The sequence below is a fragment of the Vigna unguiculata genome, chromosome 8, assembly GCF_037176805.1.
Source record: "Vigna unguiculata cultivar grain cowpea cultivar isolate G323 ecotype 2 chromosome 8, ASM3717680v1, whole genome shotgun sequence".
NCBI lineage: Eukaryota > Viridiplantae > Streptophyta > Magnoliopsida > Fabales > Fabaceae > Vigna > Vigna unguiculata.
The window spans coordinates 38,405,724-38,428,821 of record NC_140799.1 but is presented as its reverse complement, the minus strand read 5'-3'; the positions used below and the strand labels follow the sequence as shown (position 1 = coordinate 38,428,821).

At 32.5% G+C, this 23,098-nt stretch overlaps 3 protein-coding genes across 3 annotated transcripts; all 3 read right to left on the bottom strand.

Moving 5' to 3' along the window:
• Positions 1 to 2,752: 2,752 nt before the first annotated feature.
• Positions 2,753 to 6,761, bottom strand: LOC146884463 (subtilisin-like protease Glyma18g48580). Its single transcript, XM_085665399.1, has 11 exons — positions 6,638 to 6,761; positions 6,434 to 6,543; positions 6,256 to 6,353; positions 6,007 to 6,171; positions 5,412 to 5,535; positions 4,690 to 5,233; positions 4,514 to 4,614; positions 4,184 to 4,426; positions 3,980 to 4,094; positions 3,674 to 3,887; positions 2,753 to 3,550 (listed from the first exon to the last, which is right to left on the bottom strand). Exons 1-11 carry the CDS (start codon positions 6,728 to 6,730, stop codon positions 3,012 to 3,014), a joined length of 2,346 nt encoding a protein of 781 aa, XP_085521525.1. The 5' UTR covers positions 6,731 to 6,761; the 3' UTR covers positions 2,753 to 3,011.
• A 2,552-nt stretch (positions 6,762 to 9,313) lies between these two features.
• LOC114193000 (subtilisin-like protease Glyma18g48580) lies at positions 9,314 to 15,997 on the bottom strand. Its single transcript, XM_085665788.1, has 12 exons — positions 15,862 to 15,997; positions 15,658 to 15,767; positions 15,480 to 15,577; positions 15,231 to 15,395; positions 14,163 to 14,286; positions 13,861 to 14,017; positions 11,266 to 11,652; positions 11,083 to 11,183; positions 10,740 to 10,991; positions 10,533 to 10,644; positions 10,227 to 10,440; positions 9,314 to 10,102 (listed from the first exon to the last, which is right to left on the bottom strand). Exons 1-12 carry the CDS (start codon positions 15,952 to 15,954, stop codon positions 9,567 to 9,569), a joined length of 2,349 nt encoding a protein of 782 aa, XP_085521914.1. The 5' UTR covers positions 15,955 to 15,997; the 3' UTR covers positions 9,314 to 9,566.
• A 1,326-nt stretch (positions 15,998 to 17,323) lies between these two features.
• Positions 17,324 to 22,124, bottom strand: LOC114193055 (subtilisin-like protease Glyma18g48580). Its single transcript, XM_028082757.2, has 11 exons — positions 21,930 to 22,124; positions 21,726 to 21,835; positions 21,548 to 21,645; positions 21,299 to 21,463; positions 19,910 to 20,033; positions 19,263 to 19,806; positions 19,076 to 19,176; positions 18,730 to 18,990; positions 18,520 to 18,631; positions 18,208 to 18,421; positions 17,324 to 18,126 (listed from the first exon to the last, which is right to left on the bottom strand). Exons 1-11 carry the CDS (start codon positions 22,020 to 22,022, stop codon positions 17,591 to 17,593), a joined length of 2,358 nt encoding a protein of 785 aa, XP_027938558.2. The 5' UTR covers positions 22,023 to 22,124; the 3' UTR covers positions 17,324 to 17,590.
• Between the last annotated feature and the right edge of the window lie 974 nt (positions 22,125 to 23,098).

Here is a 23,098-nt window from a genome sequence, read left to right as displayed (position 1 = left end):
ATAAACGACACATTGATAGGCTTTTGTTAATGGACAGAAAGACTTATTATTGAAAAATGATTACAAAGAAAATGACCATTCAGAAATTGAACAAGTGCAAGTGCCAAAAATCATTTAACTTTAAACCATCAAGAAAAATTAAGTTGGGTTCATCCCTCGTACTCCCCCTTATTTCTTCAATTTAGCATTTTTCAATTTTTATGTGTTTTTGTTTTGTTTCTTTAACAGTATTTGATTTTTGTTTTGTCTTTTGTGAGGTGGTGGAAAATAGTTTTGATTTCTTTTGTTAATATTCATAAGAGACAATGGTGGGAGAGATTTTTTGAGAAATTAGGTTCCTTGGATTTCATATATTATTTTTCCGATATTCTAATAAATATGGATTTGGGGTTATTCAATATTCAACTCTTAAATTACTTTAGTATTTTTTTAAAAATTAAATGATAAAAATAAAATTAGTATTAAAATGAATTAGGGATGATAAATAAATTCATTTTTGTGTGTATTTTCTGAACTCATGTTTTGATAGGAAATTGTGCGTTAACCAAATACGAGAATAGATATCTAACTTTGTTTAATTGAATATGAGGACGAGAATGTGAATGTGAATGTATATTTGTATAACTTGTCATCATTATAATGTCTCCCTCTTAATTTAAATTATTAAAATGTCCATAACTTAATAGTTTATATTATCTTTTAAATATTTTGTTTGGTAACTTTTCTTTCTGCTACACATTTTTTTTTCATCGAGTCACACATTATGTAATACTTTTCTTTTTATCAAATTTAATTATTTTTCTTCCCTTTTAGTATTTTTATTTATTGTTTATATTTTTCAAATTATAATGTTTGATTCTCAATGTAAGTGTTTAATCTGGCAAACCCTTCATTCCCTAGATAATATTAAAAAACTTATCTTATTTATTCTCTTTAATCCTCAATTTTTGTTTCATTTAAATAAAGTTTTATTTCATTTAAACAATTTTTATTATTTCTCAACTAACCATTTAACTAATTTGATATCTTAAAAGTTTTTTTATATTTGTATGTTATTTTATATCTTATCATATCTTTAATTATATTATGTTATTTCATTGTATCAAATCGTTTCTAACATGTACATTTGATATTTTTACCTTTTAAAACATTTTATTTGTTACTATTTTAATATAATTATTTTTATTTCCTAACTTATTTTTATTAATTTAATATTATTGTCTTGAAGTTCAAAAATATAAAAGATTTATGTCTAAATTCAAAGTGTTACTAGTTTAGTATTTTTTATATGTGATTTAATTTAAGTAGTGAATTATACCTTTATTATTAATGTATAAAAGTATTTCATTTTAATTTAAAGGAAGGAAGTAAACATTTGAATTTTTTTAAAACTTGAATATTTGTTTTTATAGTTTTTTAAAAATATCTTTTAACTTTATTAATTTCATTTCACTAACATTTTCAAAATTAACCGAATGTTTTAATTGTTACGAAATTTTATTTATTTATTTATGTATAATTGCTTAAAATTTTATATGGTTGTTTCAGACGTTCCTAATTATTATTTGGTACTCTCATTTAAATTTTATAAAATTCATCATTTCTTTATAAATAGTTGACAATTTTTTTTTTTCATTATCATAACATCACTAGAAGAAAGAGGGAAAAAAAGTGCCAGAGGAGAGACAGAGATAGGAGAGAGATAGATAGAGAGCTTTTTTGTAAAAAGGGGTCACTTTGATCAAGAATTTATAAAAAAGGGTCGTTTGAATTTTTTTTTTTGCAAAATAAGGTCAAGTCGTCGTGGTGGAGGACGACATTAAAGGTGAAGTCGTCCTCAACCGGTTTCTTTTTTTTTCCAAAAAGTGAAACTGTGCTCTCAGAAGCCGGTTTTTATATATTTTAAAAGTGAAGTCGTTCTTGAGCCTGACGACTTCACTTTTTGGTTTTTTTTTCTTTTTTTTTACCACATTTAGCTTTATATATATATATATATATATATATATTTTTTTTTTTTTTTAATTATATATTATTTAGTTTTTTTTTAAATATTTGTTTAAGTAAAAATATGAAAAATAGTTTTAAAAAAATTCTTAAATACTTAATCGTTAAACCTTAATACAAAATTAAGAAGATAAATTAAAAAAATATTAAAAAATCTTTCGATAATTATATTTGAATATTTAATTTGTTAATGTTTATTTTATTTGTGATTTAGTTAGTCTACTAACTATCAAGTATCATTTAATAAAATACTAAATTTGTAAAATCAAACGAAGAAATAGAGAATGTTTTGACCAAACAGAAGAAACTGGCGAAAAAATTGTCATTGAGGATGTCACTTTATTTCTCTACTGTAAACAAATATTTAAAAAAAAAAACTAAATAATATATAATTAATATATATATATATATATATATATATATATATATATATATATATATATATATATATATATATATATATATATATATAAAGCTGAATGTGTAAAAAAAAAAAAAACCAAAAAGTGAAGTCGTCATGCCCAAAAACAATTTCACTTTCAAAATATATAGAAACCGGCACGGTTTTACTTTTTGAAAAGAAAAAAAAAAGAAACCGGCACGGTGGATGACGACTTCACCTTTAATGTCGTCCTCCACCACGACGACTTGACCCTATTTTGAAAAAAAAATTCAACGGACCCATTTTTACAAATTCTTGGTCAAAGTGACCCCTTTTTACAAAAAAGCCTAGATAGAGAGATGAGTCTGAACCCTGAAATTATTGTATATTAATTCGAGACGGGTCTCAACCCTTAAATTTCTAAGGCACTTTAGGTGATTATGCCTTTTACAAACAAAACTCAATGCAACAAAGTTCAAAACTTCAAATTCCGAACATATTTGTGACAGAGTTCAATACAAAAGGAGTAGGAAACACTCTTATATAAGTACAACCCAAAAAACACCAATCGCAAACAAACACAAATGACATCACCACACAACAATGACAACAGTAATTTCGAAGGTTAAAGCACTGTGATTGGACTGGTTACTCTGTGTTTGCCATCTCTCCAAGATAAATTCCCAAATAAGGGTAACCCATGGGGTACTGCAGTTGTCTGCAGAGTAACCTGAAACGTCTTCTTTTCTCCAGTTTTCTCGAATGTCAAGGAACTTGGTTCAACAAGAATCTTAATCCCTTTGGGTGCCTGAGTACTCACATCATATGTGCCTGGAAGCCCAACGTTTGTAACAGTGCGAGTAATAACACGTTTACGTTTTGGAGTGGGATGATGTACTGTAATAGAAGGGTAGTTAAGATCTTCAATTCTGTAATGCTTTGAACAAGTGAAAGGGGCGTCCGAATTGGCAAAAAACTTGAGAAGGGCTTGGTTGTAACCAGAAGCACATAAGAAGTTCAAGTAATCAGTTGTGTTTAGATCATAAACGAGACCAGGGTCTATGGCGGGGTTAGGTTGAACGTGTCCGGCACCGTATTCAAATGGAGTTGCTACCTCATCAAATGCGTTCCGAATTGGTTTCTTCGTGTTATCTAGAGTTGTAGCTGAAATCAATTAAGAGCATGGTGGTTAACAAGGCACCAATTTTTTTCCAGATAACATGTACACATGAACATTTTGTATTTTGTGCGTACGAGAAAACATTTTGTGAAGCATGCATGTTGTACCTGTAGTCATAATGGCAGATTTGATAGCTGCTGGACTCCAGGTAGGATGGTGTGTTTTGAGAAGACCAGCAATGCCAGCAACATGAGGACAAGCCATAGAGGTTCCGTGTTGCACATTGAAAAGAGTCCTACGTCTATCTGATGGAAGATTAGAAGGACCCGTGGCTTGTGAAAACGCAGCAATTACACCCACACCCGGAGCAGTTATGTCAGGCTGAAACAAATTAAGAAACAAAGTACCTTACAAACAAAAAATCATGCATCTTGCAATGTTTGTATAACGAAACGTAAATATATATTACAGACCTTTAGTATCAACGGTTGCACCAGACTAGGACCCCTAGATGAGAATGCAGCCATGATTGGAGCTGGCTTTACTCCTAGATCAGTTTTTGCAGCACTCAAGTAAGCAAACATTTCCCTGAACAACATATTCATAACTTCGTGAAGTACTTCACTATATACACACACATAGAATTAATAATACGAGGGATTAATGTATGACTTTACTTGTGACCGCCGCTTGTAATATTGGCAGTATGCGTTCTATTTATACTTGCAGCAGGTAAAACATGATTTTCAGCCAGAAGTAAATTTCCACTTTGCTCATCATTCTGCACAAAAACTGCCACAGCGCCAGCAAGTTTACCCTGTTCGCCCGCTTTAACGGATTGTAGTTTATCACTTCGAAGGCAGACAAGTACTTTCCCCTTTACTTTGGCAGGATCAAGTGTTCCCGGTTTGCAAAAACGCCTGCACCAACATACACATGTGAGGCAACAATTATAACTGTTTGATGCAAGGCTGGGAAATAAAATTAAAAATAAAAATAGATCTTACGCATCATCATCAGAGGCATGACGAAGTTTTGCTTTGACAGAAAATATGATTGGGGAGAACTTTCGGTTGGGTCGTGGCTGGACTCGATTAAGACTAGCAACCTAATACAAATGCTATCAAATTAAGTTAACAAAAAAAAAGAAGATGCATGTTGAGAAAGGATAGAAAGATGGTACCTTAATGTGTTTTTTGTTGCCATAAGAAATGGTGCTGAGGAAATCCCTGTCCATGGTGCTGGCAGCAACAGTGAAGGACCAGGGTGCAACGTTTGTGACAGATGAAGGAGAGGGGCCATCATTTCCAGCGGAGCAAACAACAACTATATTTTTGGCGACTGCATGGAATGATCCAATGGAAATACCATCGGTTAACAAAGCTTCTGTGTAGGGATCGGACCAACCAATAGAGGCGGAGATGACATCAACGCCATCATATATTGCATGATCAAATGCTGCTAGTAAATCTGCTTCGTTGCACCCTCCTAAGTCTTGTCGATTCCAACATGCTTTGTAGGCCACAACGCGAGCTTTGGGGGACCCTCCCTTAGCAGTGCCTCTGCCATTACGTTCTACGTTCGCACCAGGGACACAATTACCACCTGCAGTTGATAAAGTGTGGCTCCCATGTCCTAAGAAGTCACGTGCGCTGCGGAATCTTCTCTCAATCTCCCCAACTTCCGCCTCACGATTCTTCAGGAACATTCTTGCTCCAATCAATTTCCTGAATCTTCTACTATGTTAGCTTCTACCATGTTACCCATACCACCACCCCGTTTTTCAATGATAAACATTGTAGCAATAATATACTAATAATACATGGGCAAACTAATCTCTCGCTTTATGATCATTGAAATAAAAAGGTAAATGATGATTCTCATGATATAAGAAAGAAAAAAGACCTGTTACAGAAATGTTTCTGTGGAGTGTTAAAACTGTCAATTTCACAAACACCTTTCCCACGCCACTTTGGAGGCACGTCCCCGTATCCTTCGTCGTTAAAGCTTGGGTGTTCCGGCCAAACTCCTGCTCAACAGTAAGTGAATTAGAATAAAAATGTATTCAATAAGGGGTTATCTATATATCACTCAACACGTAGATACAAATTTAAATTTCAATAGCAAACTATTTTCTATAAAGATTTTAAGATTTTAAATTAAAGTATACTTATCACTCCTCCGTGATGAAAGATGCAACACTTATGGACATTACAAATATTAATATGAATTTATCAATTAGAGAGAAATGATATTGAATAAAGATACTAACAATGCACCACCAATAATGGAATGGAAGTGTTTTATTTAATGTAGTTATAAGACATGGTTAACTGCGTTAAAGAATTTGATTAAATGATATTTTCATTTTAAAATTATGATGATTAAATTAAGAAGATATTAATAGTTTGGAGATTTCTTTATAGTTAATAAAATAATTTTAGTCGTTACTTGGAAGCTTTTGACTAAAAGAAATTAAACTAACATACATGAAGCATACCTGTATCAATGTTAGCTATGATTGTGTCTTCTCCAAATCTTGCTTTGGTCCAAGCGGAGTCTTCTGAAACCGTTCCATCCTCTTCCAGTCCCAGAAAATGCCACGACCTGGTAGTGTGCAATTTGTGCTCTTTGCTCAAGAAAACAGAAACTACTTCCGGGTTCTCTGTTCCAGTGCAAAATGAATTGGCTTCAAGATATGCAGAAAATGAGTAGCATGATAATGATCACATAAACAATATCTGCTTACCTGCAATTTCTGCTGCTTCTTCCTCTTCAAGCAGGGCTGCGAACCCATTAATATGCTTGTTGTAAGAATACATGATTGCTTCCTTTGCATTCTCATCACTTTTAAAATTACAAACTTTAATTAATGTGAATGTCCCAACAACATTAATTTAACAGAACAAATGTGTTTGTTGAGTTACCTTCCTAAGACAGAAGCGAGTAAATCATGATGGGAATTTGTTGCTGTTTCAAGATCAGTGGGAGAAGGGTCTGGACCATGAGAGTGTCCTCCCAAGTACACAATGTAGGTCTGAAAACAGAGCACCCATGATCAAATGTTCTATGTTAAATCTGTTGAATGGATTAACAGTGAAAATATAAAATGCAATGCAGAGGTTACTTGCCTTTCTAAGGGCATTGGTGGGTTCCTGCAAGAAAGTGCAGAGAAGGAATGATGACAGAACAAGTTTGAAGATGGAGAATGTCATCACTCTCATGTATCTTCTACTCTTGTTTTGGGGTGCTCTACTCCACTCTTGTGTCTCTGCTTATATTGGGAGTAAAAGGTATCAAATATTTAACCTTTTTTTCTTTCGATCATCCTTCTATTTCACTTTTTCTTATCTTTACCATTTTGTTTATCATGGTATCATTCAATAACTTATTATATAAGTGTTTTTTTCTTCTTCTTTTCATCGTACTTCCAAAAAAATCACTGCACACTCATCAGTATTCCCTTTGGACTTTACTCTATATAACTCGGTTTTCCTTTTTCCTTTTATTGATGAGATGAGAATGATTGATGTACGAAAGGTATATATACTTAACAACTGGTAAATAGATGCTCATTAAAAAATAGCAATATAATAAAAAGGAATATTATTTTAGATTTAAATATGTATTTTTCTTGAATTTGAGGTATTTTATTTTCATATATGTAAATTTATAATTAATATTTGTAATCTTATTAATATAAAATGTATATTTGATAAATTAAAAAAAATTGAAATAAATAATTTATGAGTTAGTGATCTTTAATATGTATTCTTTTTTCGTTTATTTTTTATCAATATCAAAATTTCTTCCCGGAAAGTTATATTGCTTAAAAGGTATATGATGTCATTGTCATTATATTATACTTGTTTGAGCACACATCAATCATCTTGATATAAGTATTGTATTTGTTCGAGTACATCTCAGTCACCTAAATTTATAAGTATTGTATTTGTTCGAGTACATCTCAATCACCTAAGTTTACAAGTATTGTATTTGTTCGAGTACATCTCGGTCACCTAAGTTTACATATATTCGATCCAAACGTATTTAACTAGGAAGAAATTATATCGACTAGACTATTGATATCGACAAATTATGATTAAATTAAAAAATAAATAGACAAAGTAAAATTAACATGTAATTAGATTACCTAACTTAGGTCCATCTAAGCCATCTAAGCAAAGATAGTAATATTATTATTACAATATTTATTATGATCTGACACACTTGACTGATTTTAGTGTCGAAATATTTTCATAAACATCTCCATATGATTAGGAATGGATGATATATGAGTGAATCCACTTGTAAAAAATTGAGTAGTGGAGCACGAAGAGATAATGACATGTGAAAATCATAATATAGTTGATTTTAGAAATAAAAACATTACCAGAATTGTAACTTTTATATCATAAAGTTTTTTCACTTAGAGTATGACTCCAAAGTTTTAGAAAAATAACATAATAATAGTTATTAACATAAAGAGCACATACTACTTTTCACCATCATACTACTTTACTAACCACACAGGTGAAAAGTAAATGTACGTGAATGTTGGCCTGAGTGAAAAACAAAGAGTAGTACATTTAAAATAGAAAAAATTTAGTCAGACTATTACACTCTCAATATATTCTTTTTTAATCTTTATTCTCCCATTTTATCTCTTATTTCACAAAATTTTTAAATTGATATTAAATTTAATCGTGTCTCTTTTTCAAATTGAAATTAAATTAAATTTTTATATAATATCATACTGAATTTTTCATTAAAATCCATATTTTTATTAAATATTTTTGAAATTATTTTTAAGTCAATTTTAATTATATTATAAAAATATAATTATTAAATTTATGTTTAATTTTTTTTTTGCGCATGAAAAATAAATAAGGTTAGAGTTGGTTTAACAAATAATGAAAATTTTTTCTTCTAAATTGATGGATTTATTTTTATTTATATATATATATATATATATATATTTTATGTCATATGTGGTTTATGGTCATTGAAAGATTGTGGTTCTATATAGTTATATGACATTAGTCTTAATCACATATAAGACCTTAGACACCACTTTTACACCAAAACCTTAAGACAATGTTGTTATGGGTCTTTATTCTTATATAGTGTTTAACTTTGTCTTTTCTATTCAATGTGGGACTTTTGACTCACACATGGACTATTCCCAACAATCTCTCCTCAAGGGTGAGTCCCTTGTTTTTTTCTTTTTTATTTCATATAGTATATTTCCCTTCAGGTGTATGAGTGACCCCTTTGGTTATGGTTATGCGGTCAGTCACTTCGGTGACCCTTTTTTGTTATGGTTATGTGGTTATGCGGTCAGTCACTCCAAACCATCGGCTCTGATACCACTGATAGGTTATATATTTTTTCACATATATAGGTTATGGTCATGATCATAGTCATTGAGAGATTGTGGTTTTATATGATTATATGATTAGTCTTACACATATAAGACCTTAGACACCACTTTTACACCAAAACCTTAAGGTAATATTGTTATGGATCTTTATTGTTATATAGTGTTTAAGTTTGTCATTGTTCTTATATGACATTTTTCTTATTTATTATTTATATAGGATTGCATGAGTACCTTGCGTCATAAGAGTAACTTTTTAAAGATTAATATTTTCTTAAGTTTTAATTTGCCAGAAACACACATTTTTACACGAACACAAAAAAAAATCTTTATTATCATAATATCACTAGAGAAAAAAAAAAAAACTAGACAAAGGGAGGGAGATAGAGAACGAGACGAGAGAGATAGAGATATATATAGAGAGAGATGAGTCTCAAACTGAAATTATTCAATATTAATTAGACAAGGTGTCAACCCTTAAACTTCAAAGCCACAGGTTCTATACGTACAAATAAAGCTCAATGCTACAAAGTTCAAAATCTGAACACACCTTATTTTTGTGATAGTTCAATACAAAAGGAGTAGGAAACACTCTTATATAAGTACAGCCCAAAAAACACCAATCGCAAACACACACAAAAAACATCACCACACAACAACGACAACAGTAATTTCTAAGGTTAAAGCACTGTGATTGGACTGGTTACTCTGTGTTTGCCTTTTGTCCAAGATAAATTCCCAAATAAGGGTAACCCATGGGGCACTGCAGTTGCCTGCAGAGTAACCTGAAACGTCTTCTTCTCTCCCTTTTGCTTGAAAGTCAAGGAACTTGGTTGAACAAGAATCTTAATCCCTTTGGGTGCCTGAGTACTCACATCGTATGTTCCTGGAGGCCCAACGTTTGTAACAGTGCGAGTAACACGTACAGGTTTTGAAGTGGGGTGATGTACTGTAATTGAAGGGTAGTTAAGATCTTCAATTCTGTAAGCCTTTGGACAAGTGTAAGAGACTTTCAAATTGGCAAAAAACTTGAGAAGGGCTTGGTTGTAACCAGAAGCACATAAGAAGTTCAAGTAATCAGTTGTGTTTAGATCATATACGAGACCAGGGTCTATCGCGGGGTTAGGTTGAACGTGTCCGGCACCGTATTCATATGGAGTTGCTACCTTATCAAATGCGTTCCGAATTGGTTTCTTCGTGTTATCTAGAGTTGTAGCTGAAATCAATCAAGAACATGGTTGTTAATAAGGCACAAATTCTTTTCCAGATAACATGTCCCACATGAACATTTTGTATTTTATGCATATGAGAAAACATTTTGTCAAGCATGCATGGTGTACCTGTTGTCATAATAGCAGATTTGATAGCTGCCGGACTCCAGGTAGGATGGTAAGTTTTGAGAAGACCAGCAATGCCAGCAACATGAGGACAAGCCATAGAAGTTCCCTGCTGCACATTGAAGAGAGTTCTACGTGTATCTGATGGAAGATTAGAAGGACCCGCAGCTTGTGAAAAGGCAGCAACTATACCCACACCAGGACCAGTTATGTCAGGCTGAAACAAATTAAGAAACAAAGTTCCTTCCAAATCAAAAACCACGCATCTGGCCATGTTTGTATAACAAAATGTAAATATATATTGTAGACCTTCAGTATCAATGGTTGCACCAGATTAGGACCCCTAGATGAGAATCCAGCCATTATTGGAGCTGGCCTTACTCCTAGCTTTGTTTTTGCAGCACTCAAGTAAGCAAATGCCCTGTAAAAACATAATTATATATAAATTCATGGAGTACTTCACTATGTATATACGCACAAATAGAGTTAATACGACAGATTAATATATGACTTTACTCGCCACTGGCGGCGCTTGTACTATTGGCATAATCAGTATCTGTTCCACTTATACTTGCAGCAGGTAAAACTTGATTTTCAGCCAGAAGTAAATTTCCACTTTGCTCATCATTCTGCACCAAAACTGCCACAGCGCCAGCAAGTTTACCCTGTTCACCCTCTTTAACAGACTGTAATTTATCGCTTCGAAGGCAGACAAGTATTTTCCCTTTTACTTTGGTAGGATCAAGAGTTCCCGGTTTGCAAACACGCCTGCACCAACATACACATGCACCAACATACACATGTATAAGTGTTTGAAGCAATGCTGGGAAATAAAAGTAAAAATAAAAATAGAGCTTACGCGTCATTAACAGAGGCATTTCGAAGCTTTGCATTGACAGAAAATATGATGGGATAGAACTTTCGGTTGGGTCGTGGCAAGCCTCGATTAAGACTGGCAACCTGATACAAGTGCGGTGAAATTAAGTTAATAAAACAAAAGTAAATATGCATGTTGAGATAGGATATGATAGAAAGATGATACCTGAACGTGTTTTTTCTTTCCAAGAGAAACGGTGCTGAGGAAATCCCTGTCCATGGTGCTGGCAGCAACGGTGAAGGACCAGGGTGCAACGTTCGTGACAGATGAAGGTGAGGGACCATCATTTCCAGCGGAGCAAACAACAACTATGTTTTTGGCGACCGCATGGAACGATCCAATGGAAATACCATCCGTTAACAGAGCTTCCTTGTAGGGATCAGACCAACCAACAGAGGCAGAGATGACATCAACGCCATCATAAATTGCATGATCAAATGCTGCCAGTAAATCTGCTTCGTGGCACCCTCCTGTGTCCAGTTTATTCCAACATGCTTTATAGGCCACAACGCGAGCTTTTGGGGACCCTCCCTTAGCAGTGCCTCTGCCATTGTTGGGAATTTTAGGGCTTTTGATAATATGAGAGATATAAGAGATATATGTGATATGTTATACGGAGGAACATGTTTTTGTATTTTATTGATATACTCTATATATAGAGCAAAATATAACAAATATCAAGTATAAAATATTTATAATATCTCACTCCTAATCTAAAATAATAACAAATTTCTAAAACTGACACATATCTCTAAAACTGAAATATTTTCTAAAAACTAATTTAAATAAAAAAGATATTAAGTAATATTCTCAACATTCCTCCTTGCTTAATATCTGTTTATTTTATATCTTCAGATTTGATTCTCCATCTTTTGATGCTTGATTTTCTCCTCTTTTTGTGTTTGCAATATTTGTTTTTCTCCTTCTTCCATGGCATCACATCTTTCTTCAATTTGGCATCATCCTTCAGATTTCTTCTTATATCAGCATCATCTTCTTTTTCTTTGTTCGGTGTGGATTTCATTGGAGTGGCATTGGACCTTTTGTGAATATTAAAATGTGAACCTCCATCTACTTTCTTCACTTGGACATCTACTTTCTTCCAAAGATATTTATCTTCTAATTTTGATCCTTCTTTCATGTTCACTTTCTTTGTATCAAATTCCTCCTTCATAAAATCCAGCGCAAATCTTTTGTCTTTCATGTGGACTTTAAATACCTCTATGTTGTTTGCATTTTTGATCACACATACTTTATTTTCAAAGGAGACCTTATAACCTTTCTCTAACAATTGAGCAACACTTAACAAATTCTGGGTAATCTCAGGAACATATAAGACATCAAAAATTAATTTGATACCTGAATGAGTTTTAATTGAAACTGTTCCTGTACCTTTCACAGCAAGTTGTTCTCCATTCCCAATTCTTACCTTGGAAATATTTGATTTATTCAGCTCCTTGAAAATTTCTCTATCATGAGTCATATGGTTTGTGCAACCACTATCTATAATCCAATCTTTTGAAGATTGGTTGGTTGTGACACATGATGTTGTAAAAAGTAGATCTTCCTCTGATTTATCCTCATCTGATTTATTCTCCACAATTTGAACATCTTCTTCAGAATCTTTAGATTTGCATACCTTTTCCACATGTCCCAATTGACCGCATTTGTGACATTTGACATCTGGCCTCCACCAACACCAATTGGGTTGATGACCTTTTCTCTTGCAATGGGGACAAGATGGAAAAACCTGTGTGTTGTTGTATTTGCTCCTTATATTTTTCTTGACTATGAGAGCATTATCTTCCGTGTAATTTAAATCACCTTCAACCGCCTCATGATCTTCTCTCATCAATCTTCGTTGTTCTTGTGCTTGCAAGGCATGTATCACCTCTGTAAAGGTGATTGTAGACAAATCTTTTGTGTTTTCTAAGGAAGCAATAGATGCCTCATATCTTTCCGGCACCGTCACCAGAATTTTCTCAACGAGTCTGGAATCTGAAAACTCCTTTCCCAACAATTTTATCTTGTTGGCAATACCCAACAATTTGTTTGAGTATTCTTTAATCGTCTCTGACTCTTTCATTCTTTGCATCTCAAACTCCCTTATCAAGTTCAAAACTTTCATGCCTCGAATCTTCTCGTTCCCTTCATATTCTGCTTTCAAGTATTCCCATATTTCTTTGGGAGACTTTAAAGTCATGATCCTGGTCATAATCATTTGTGAAACACCTGCGAACAAGCATGATTTTGCCTTTGCCTTTCTCGTTTTCTTTTCTTTATGCGCTTTCATTTGAGCCATGGTGGGATTTTCAGACAAGGGAACATCATCTTCCTCCACAACTTCCCATAGATCTAGCCCCTCTAGATATGTTTGCATCCTTACCGCCCATAGATCATAGCTTTCACCATCAAAGAGTGGAATAGCGACGTGCGACATATTTCCTTCCATTCTATCGGCAGTAAGAACAATGGCTCTTGATACCAGTTGTTGGGAATTTTAGGGCTTTTGATAATATGAGAGATATAAGAGATATATGTGATATGTTATACGGAGGAACATGTTTTTGTATTTTATTGATATACTCTATATATAGAGCAAAATATAACAAATATCAAGTATAAAATATTTATAATATCTCACTCCTAATCTAAAATAATAACAAATTTCTAAAACTGACACATATCTCTAAAACTGAAATATTTTCTAAAAACTAATTTAAATAAAAAAGATATTAAGTAATATTCTCAACAGCCATTACGTTCTACATTCGCACCAGGGACAAAATTACCACCTGCAGTTGATAAAGTGTGGCTCCCATGCCCTACAAAGTCACGTGCACTACGGAACATTTTCTCAATATTCCCACCTTCCACCTCGCGATTCTTCAGGAATATTCTTGCTCCAATCAACTTCCTGAATCTTCTACTATGTTAGCTTCTACTATGATAAACATTGCAGCAATAATATACTAATACATGGGCAAACTAATCTCTCGCTTTATGATCATTGAAATGAAAAGGTAAATGATGATTCTCATGATATAAGAAAGAAAAGTGACCTGTTACAGAAATGTTTCTGTGTAGTGTTAAAACTGTCAATTTCACAAACACCTTTCCCACGCCACTTTGAAGGCACTGCCCCGTATCCTTTGTCGTTAAAACTTGGGTGTTCCGGCCAAACTCCTACTCAACGGTAAGTGAATTAGCATAAAATTGTATACAATAATGGGTTCTCTATATATCACTCAACATATCGATACGAATTCAAATTTGAACAGCAAACTATTAGAAAATATATTTATCAATTCATTATCCATAAAGATTTTAAGATTTTAAATTTAAAATGTACTTATGACTCGTCTGTGATAAAAGATCCAACACTTATTAACATTACGAATATTAACATGAATTTATTAATTAAAGACGATCGCGAGATTACTATTTTAGCATTTTTTTAGTTATCTTATAATTTTACTTAGTTTAAGGTTTGAAATTTTTGTACTTTTTCTTCCTAGTATAATTTTTTAATCATTGAACTATACTTTTAGTTTTGAGTTATACTTTTAATGAAATATTTAATAAAAAAATCATTTTTAGTAAGCAATTAAGAGTAGGTAATGTGGTTAAAAGCATGTTATCTTTTATAATAGAAATGTCGGGAACAATATTTTTGTCTCTCCAAGAACAACAACCTATAAATAAGTCTCCTTCTCAAGATTCGGTCACTGTCAATTAAATAACCTTATTATATAAAATTTGTTTTCTTATTATATATAAAAAATAATGTTTAAAATATATTAATTCCAACTTTTATATATATATATATATATATAATAATAATAATAAAATGTGATTAAATGAGCTGTGAATTTGATTAAATAAATATTTAAATTTAAAAATGTAATACTACTTTATTACTTTATTTTAGTCAGAAAATAAATAATTAATCTATTTTTATTTTATTTATGAAAAAATTTTCAAAAATGTTTTTGTCAAAAGATAATTTTTCTATTAGTATAGAAAGGGTCTGGGTACACCAAATGGTGCTCCTCTTTCATCTCTCAAACTTTTATTGGTGATCATCACCTTAGTAGATTTGTTAAGTTTTAAAGAAACATGAAGCATACCTGTATCGATGTTAGCTATGATTGTGTTTTCTCCAAATTTTGCTTTGGTCCAAGCGGAATCTGCTGAAACTGTTCCATTATTTTCCAGTCCCAGAAAATGCCATGACCTGGTAGTGTGCAATTTGTGCTCTTTGCTCAAGAAAACAGAAACTACGTCTGGCTTCTCTGTTTCAGTGCAAAATGAAGTGCCTTCAAGACATGAACAAAATGAGGGACATGCTCATAATCACATAAACAATATCTGCTTACCTGCAATTTCTGCTGCTTCTTCCTCTTCAAGCAGGGCCGCGAACCCATTAATATGCTTGTTGTAAGAGTACATGATTGCTTCCTTTGCATTCTCATCGCTGTTAAAATTACAAACTTAAATTAATGTGAATGTCCCAACAACATTAATTTAACAGAACAAATGTGTCTGTTGTGTTACCTTCCCAAGACAGAAGCGAGTAAATCATGATGGGAATTTGTTGCTGTTTCAAGATCAGTGGGAGAAGGGTCTGGACCATGAGAGTGTCCTCCCAAGTACACAATGTAGGTCTGAAAACAGAGCACCCATGATCAAATGTTCTATGTTAAATCTGTTGAATGGATTAACAGTGAAAATATAAAATGCAATGCAGAGGTCACTTACCTTTCTAAGAGCATTGGTGGGTTCCTGCAAGAAAGTGCAGAGAAGGAATGATGACAGAACAAGTTTGAAGATGGAGAATGCCATCACTCTCATGTATCTTAAACTCTTGTTTTGTGTGCCTCTACTCCACTCTTGTGCCTCTGCTTATATTGGGAAAAAAAGTATCAAATATTTACTCTTTTTTTCCTTTCTATCATACTTCTATTTCACTTTTTCTTATCTTTCCCATTTTGTTTATCTTGGTATCATTCTATAATTTATTATATAAATTATTTTTCCTTATGTTATTCTTTTCTCATCATTGTACTTCCAAAAAAATCATTGCACACTGATAAATATTGGTGCATGATAATGACATGAGAATGATTGATGTACGAAAGGTATATATACTTAACAAATAAATAGATGCTCATAAAAAAATAGCAATATAATAAAAAGGAATATTATTTTAGATTTAAATATGTATTTTTCTTGAATTTGAGGTATTTTATTTTCATATATGTAAATTTATAATTAATATTTGTAGTCTTATTAATATAAAAAGTATATTTGATAAATTTAAACAAGTTTATACTAAATAATTTGAGTTAGTGACCATAATATGTATTCCTTTGTGTCGATTTTTATCAATGTTAGAGTTTCTTCCCAATATTGATTTATTTGTGACGTCTAAAATTCCTTGAAAGTTATATTCTTTAAAAGGTATATACAATCTCACAACTATCAATATAGTTGACAAGTCTAAAATAATGTCAAGAATAAAAGATATAATTGTAACTTTTATATCATATAAAGTTTTTTTCACTTCGGATATGACTCCAAAGTTTTACCCAAAAAACGTAATAGTTATTAATATAAAGAGCACATAACTCACTACAACAATAATTTCTATTGTCTGCTCTTAAACAACAAATAGCAAGCATTTTGCTTTTCACCATCATTCTACTAACCACCCGCTATGACACGTGAAAAGTAAAATGTATGTGAATGTTGACTTGAGTGAAAAACAGAGTAGCAAAAATAGAATAATTTTATAGACACTCTTTCTTCTCCCATTTTCTCTTTTCTACGTACCTACCATGACATAGAATAGAGATAATGAAGTTACAAGGAAGCAAAGTAACATAGAAACCACTTTAAACTAGAAGAAACATTATTCTTGCACCATTGACAGTAGTAATAGGGCACAGAATATGAGAAAGAAAAGGATCATTTATTCCTAATGTAAGTCTTTGCTTCATTGTTTAGCAAAAAAGGAAACTTCTCTACCATATATCTCCAATAACAAAAGAGCTAGTTACTTTACTCTTTGTTCTTTTAAAAGTGTATTATGCCCTTGTTCTTATAGAAAAAAAATGAAGACAAAATAGATTAAAAAAAAAAAAAAACATGAGTAGAAAATGCTTGGTTGCATGAAAATAAAATAGTAAAAAGAGAAATCAGTGTTGAAGGCAATAATAGATTGGAGTGAAAAATTACTCTATATATATCGATTGAGAGGTGGGTCTCAACCATGTATTAGAATTTCAAAGATACAGATCCGGAACATGATTGCGTCAACTACAAACTAATCCATATGCAACAAAGTTCAACACCACATCATTCTAAACATAGCTTATTTTTGTGATAAAGCTGAATGCAGAGTAGGAAAACACACCTAAAATACAACCCATAAACAATACCAAATGCAAACACACACAAATGAGAATTATTACAGCAATTTGTAATGTTACAGCACTGTGATAGGACTGGTTACATTGTGTTTGCCATCACTCCAAGTCAATTTCCCAAACAGAGGTAATCCACGGGGCGTTGCAATGGCTTGCAAAATAACTTGAAACCTCTTCTTTTCTCCAACTCTCTTAAAGGTCAAGGAGGTTGGTAGAACACGAACCTTAATGCCCCTGGGCACATGAACATTCAAAACATACGTGCCAGGAGGCCCAACGTTTGTAACAATTCGAGTAACATTTATAGGCTTTGACGCAGGATGATGCACCGTGATCGAAGGATAGTTGAGATCTTCGATTCTGTAATGCTGGGGACATTTGTAAGAGATTTTGAAATTGGAAAAGAACTTGAGTAGAGCTTGGTTGTAACCAGAAGCGCATAAGAAATTCAGGTAATCAACTGTGTGTAGATCATAAACGAGTCCAGGGTCAATTGCAAGGTTAGGCTGAACATGTCCTGCTCCATACTCAAATGGAGTTGCTACCTTATCAAACGCATCCCGAATTGGTTTCTTCGTGTTATCTAGTGTTGTAGCTAGATTAAGTAATCAAGAACATGGTTGTTAATAAGGCACACACGAACATTTTGTAGCATTTTGTTGAGAATGGTGTATACCTGTAGTCATAATAGCTGATTTGATAGCTGCTGGACTCCAAGTAGGATGGTATGTTTTGAGAAGACCCGCAATGCCAGCAACATGAGGACACGCCATAGAGGTTCCCTGTTCCACATTGAAAAGAGTTCTACGTGTATCTGATGCAAGATTAGAAGGACCAGCGGCTTGTGAAAATGCAGCAATTACACCCACACCCGGAGCAGTTATGTCAGGCTGAAACAAATTAAGAAACAAAATACCTTAAAATACCTTAAAAGGGAAAATCATGAACTCCATGTTGGTATAAGAAAATATCAATATAAATTATAAACCTTTAGTATCAACGGTTGCACCACACTAGGACCCCTGGATGAGAATCCGGCCATGATTGGAGCTGGCTTTACATTTAGATATGTTTTTGCAGCACTCAAGAAAGCAAACATCCTACAAAAACATATTTATAAATCATGAACCACTTCACTGTATGTGTATACGCAGAGTTAATACGAGGTTTTTAAGGGATTAATGGTATATGACTTTACTTGCCACCGCCACCTTTACCAGAACCGGTAGTATTTGAATAATCAGTATCTGTTCCACTTATACTTGCACCAGGTAAAACATGATTTTCAGCCAGAAGTAAATTTCCGCTTTGCTTATCATTCTGCACAAAAACTGCCACAGCGCCAGCAAGTTTACCCTGTTCACCCTCTTTAACAGATTGTAATGTATCACTTCGAATGCAGACAAGTATTTTCCCCCTTACTTTTGCAGGATCAAGTGTTCCCGGTTTGCAAACACGCCTGCACCAACATACACGTGTGAGGCAAAGTATAAGTGTTTGAAGCAAGGCTGGGAAATAAAAGTAAAAACAAGAATAGAGCTTACGCATCATCATCAGAGACATTACGAAGTTTTGCGTTGACGGAAAATATGACGGGATAGAACTTTCGCTTGGGTCCTGGCAAGCCTCGATTAAGACTGGCACCCTGATATATATACACATGCGGTGAAATTAAGTTAAAAAAGCAAAATCATATGCATGTTGAGATAGGATATGATAGAAAGATGATACCTGAAAGTGTTTTTTCTTGCCAAGAGAAATGGTGCTGAGGAAATCCCTGTCCATGGTGCTGGCGGCAACGGTGAAGGACCAGGGTGCGACGTTCGTGACAGATGAAGGTGAGGGGCCATCATTTCCGGCGGAGCAAACAACGACAATATTTCTGGCGACTGCATGGAATGATCCAATGGAAATACCATCGGTTAACAGAGCTTCCTTGTAGGGAGTGGACCAACCAACAGAGGCGGAGATGACATCAACGCCATCATATATTGCATAATCAAATGCTGCAAGTAAATCTGCTTCGTTGCACCCTCCTGCGTCTAGTTCATTCCAGCATGCTTTGTAGGCCACAACGCGAGCTTTTGGGGACCCTCCTTTGGCAATGCCTCTACCATTACGTTCTACATTTGCACCAGGAACAAAGTTACCGCCTGCAGTTGATAGAGTGTGGCTCCCATGCCCTACAAAGTCACGTGCGCTGCGAAATTTTCTTTCAATCTCTCCGTCTTCCGCCTCGTGATTCTTGAGGAATATTCTTGCTCCAATCAACTTCCTGAATCTTTTACTATGTTAATGTTTTTCAATGATAGAGATTGCAGCTAAAAGTGATGAATGAAATACAAACAGATAAATGTAGAATAAGAAAGAAAAGTGACCTGTTACAGAAATATTTCTGTGTAGTATTAAAACTATCAATTTGACAAACACCTTTCCCGCGCCATTTTGAAGGAATTGGCCCATATCCTTTGTCGTTAAAACTGGGGTGTTCCGGCCAAACTCCTGCTCAGTTAATGAACTAGCTTAAAAATTTATGAAATAATTATTTCTATACATATCACTCAACATAGTTATACGAAACAGAGTTGAGTTGAGTTATACTTTTAATGAGATCTTAATTTGGGTTACTTTAATTTAATAAAAATTACTTTTAGTAAACAATTATTATTATTTAGTAATGTTGTGAAACTATTTTTTTTATCCGTTTGTGACTGTAGTGTTGGTAATCATTGACTACCTGTTTTTTACTGTTTTTAATAATTGTGGGATGTGATTATTATGTTTATCCTGTATCTTATTTACTTGTTTCTTAATAGTTAAGAAATAAAATTTTACACTTAATATAAAATGATATTATCATTAATATAAAATAATAAATAATTTATAATATTTTTATTGAAGATGTGTTGAATAATGACGTCATCATATTCTCCCTGTCTTCAATATCATCACTTTTAAGCAATCAAAATACATGTCTTCGATATCATCACTTTTAAGCAATCAAAATACAATAATAATAGGAGAATAAAATGAACCGACTAATAATAAAAGAATCAATTAAAAAAATTAAAAAACTAAATCAATAACTATATTTATAGAATAATAAATAATTTATAATATTCTTTTTAAAATGTACTGGATAATGACGTCATCATATTCTCCACTTCAATATCATCACTTTTAAGCAATCAAACAATAATCATACTATTGATGTAAGTGACAGTGAGAGTCCCTTGTCATCCAATATGCAATAAAGTTTACTTTTTATTTTAGGTTAACTACCATATTAATTTTTATAAATCGCAAAACTTTAGATGAATTAGCGAAAAAAAATAAAGGATTGACTCAATTAAAAATATGAAAACTTTAAATCATCAATAAATTAAAACAATTTAACAAAAACTCAATATTTAATTTATGAAATTAAACCTACGTTAAAGTCCATTATTTCGTAATTGCTAAATGATCAAAATTCGAAGAACTACTTTTATTTAATTTAACCTATTTTGTTATAATATCTTAGAACATTATTCTGACACAAGTCACAAACAGATTATGTAATTGTAATATAAAATTTTGATTTTCTTAAACTTAAAAAAAATGATTTTATCTTCAAAACGTTCTTAATAGTTATTGAAACATAAATCTTATAAGATTTGCATGGTAATTGAAAAGCTACAAAATAATAAGTAAGGCATCATTTCATGAACTTTTGTCGGTGATCACCTTAGTAGATTTAGTAAGTTTTAAAGAAACATGAAGCATACCTGTATCGATATTAGCTATGATTGTGTTTTCTCCATATCTTGCTTTAGTCCAAGCAGAGTTTGCAGGAACTCTTCCATTTTCTTCCAGTCCCAGAAAATGCCATGACCTGGTAGTGTGCAATTTGTGCTCTTTGCTCAAGAAAACAGAAACTACGTCTGGCTTCTCTGTTTCAGTGCAAAATGAAGTGGCTTCAAGACATGAACAAAATGAGGGACATGCTGATTATTACTCAAACAGTATTTGCTTACCTGCGATCTCTGCTGCTTCTTCCTCTTCAAGCAGGGCTGCGAACCCATTGATATGCTTGTTGTAAGAGTACATGATTGCTTCCTTTGCATTCTCATCACTGTTAAAGTTACAAACTTTCATTAATGTGAATGTCCCAACAACATTAATTTAACCGAACAAATGTGTTTGTTGTGTTACCTTCCTAAGACAGAAGCGAGTAATTGATGATGGGAGTTTGTTGCTGTTTCAAGATCAGTGGGAGAAGGGTCTGGACCATGAGAGTGTCCTCCCAAGTACACAATGTAGGTCTGAAAACAGAGCATCCATGATCAAATGTTCTATGTTAAATCTGTTGAATGGATTAACAGTGAAAATATAAAATGCAATGCAGAGATTACTTGCCTTTCTAAGGGCATTGGTAGGTTCCTGCAAGAAAGTGCAGAGAAGGAATGATGACAGAACAAGTTTGAAGATGGAGAATGTCATCACTCTCATTATGCTCAACTCTTGTTTAGGGGTGCCTCAATTCCACTCCTGTGCCTCTGCTTATAATGGCAATAGAAGTGTCATTTTTCTTTCTTTCTACTTCTATTTTACTTTTTCTTGCTTTAACTTCATTTGTTAGTGGAGACCTTTTATATGTTTAAAACTTCAATTTTGATCTTCTTTTTCTTTTCTACGTCTAACTTTGGTTTCAATAAAAAAAATTATATATATATATATATATATATATATATATATATATAAAATTTTACAATTTAAGTATCCCATTCAAATCTTTATAGATATTTAAGGATACATATTTGTTGAGCTTAACTTCTCATGTCATAATTCCTAAAGACATTAATATTATTAACACTCCACTCTACTTCTATTGTTTGAAACACCGGATTGAATTCAATTTCAAGATTTGCACCCGTAATGATAATTAAGTTGTCACTAGAAAAAATCTACTTAATAGAAATAGAATTGATATATGATAAATTTCTTATATCTTAAGAATACAAAACTATGACCAAATTTTATGTTTCAAAACATATAATACCTCAAATGCATTAATTAATCTTAATACACTAATTGTTTGAGGTTATTTAGACACTATAATGCACTGATACTTTCAGTTGAGTCACGTATTTATATCTGACATCTATCCATGTCTGATACTTTAAAATATTTTACTATATTTTACCGGCACTTATTAATGAGGTATCTAAAGTCATAATGTTTTTAGATGACAATAATTTACAATTTTTAACTTTAGTACATATAATTTTAATTTGGATTTACACAATAATAATAATTATATATTTATTATATTTTTAATAATTATTGCAAACTTTTCAATATCCATATATCATGTATTTTATTCTATTATTTAAAAAAAACATATTAATATATCAAATACTATTGGGTTATATATTTATGTCATATGAGTTATGGTTATTTAAAAAATTGTAATTTTATATGATTATATGATATTAGTTTTACATATATAAAATATTTGATAATATTTTTATTCCAAAATCTTAAGAGAATGGTGCTATTGACTTTTTAGTCTTACATAGTGTTTA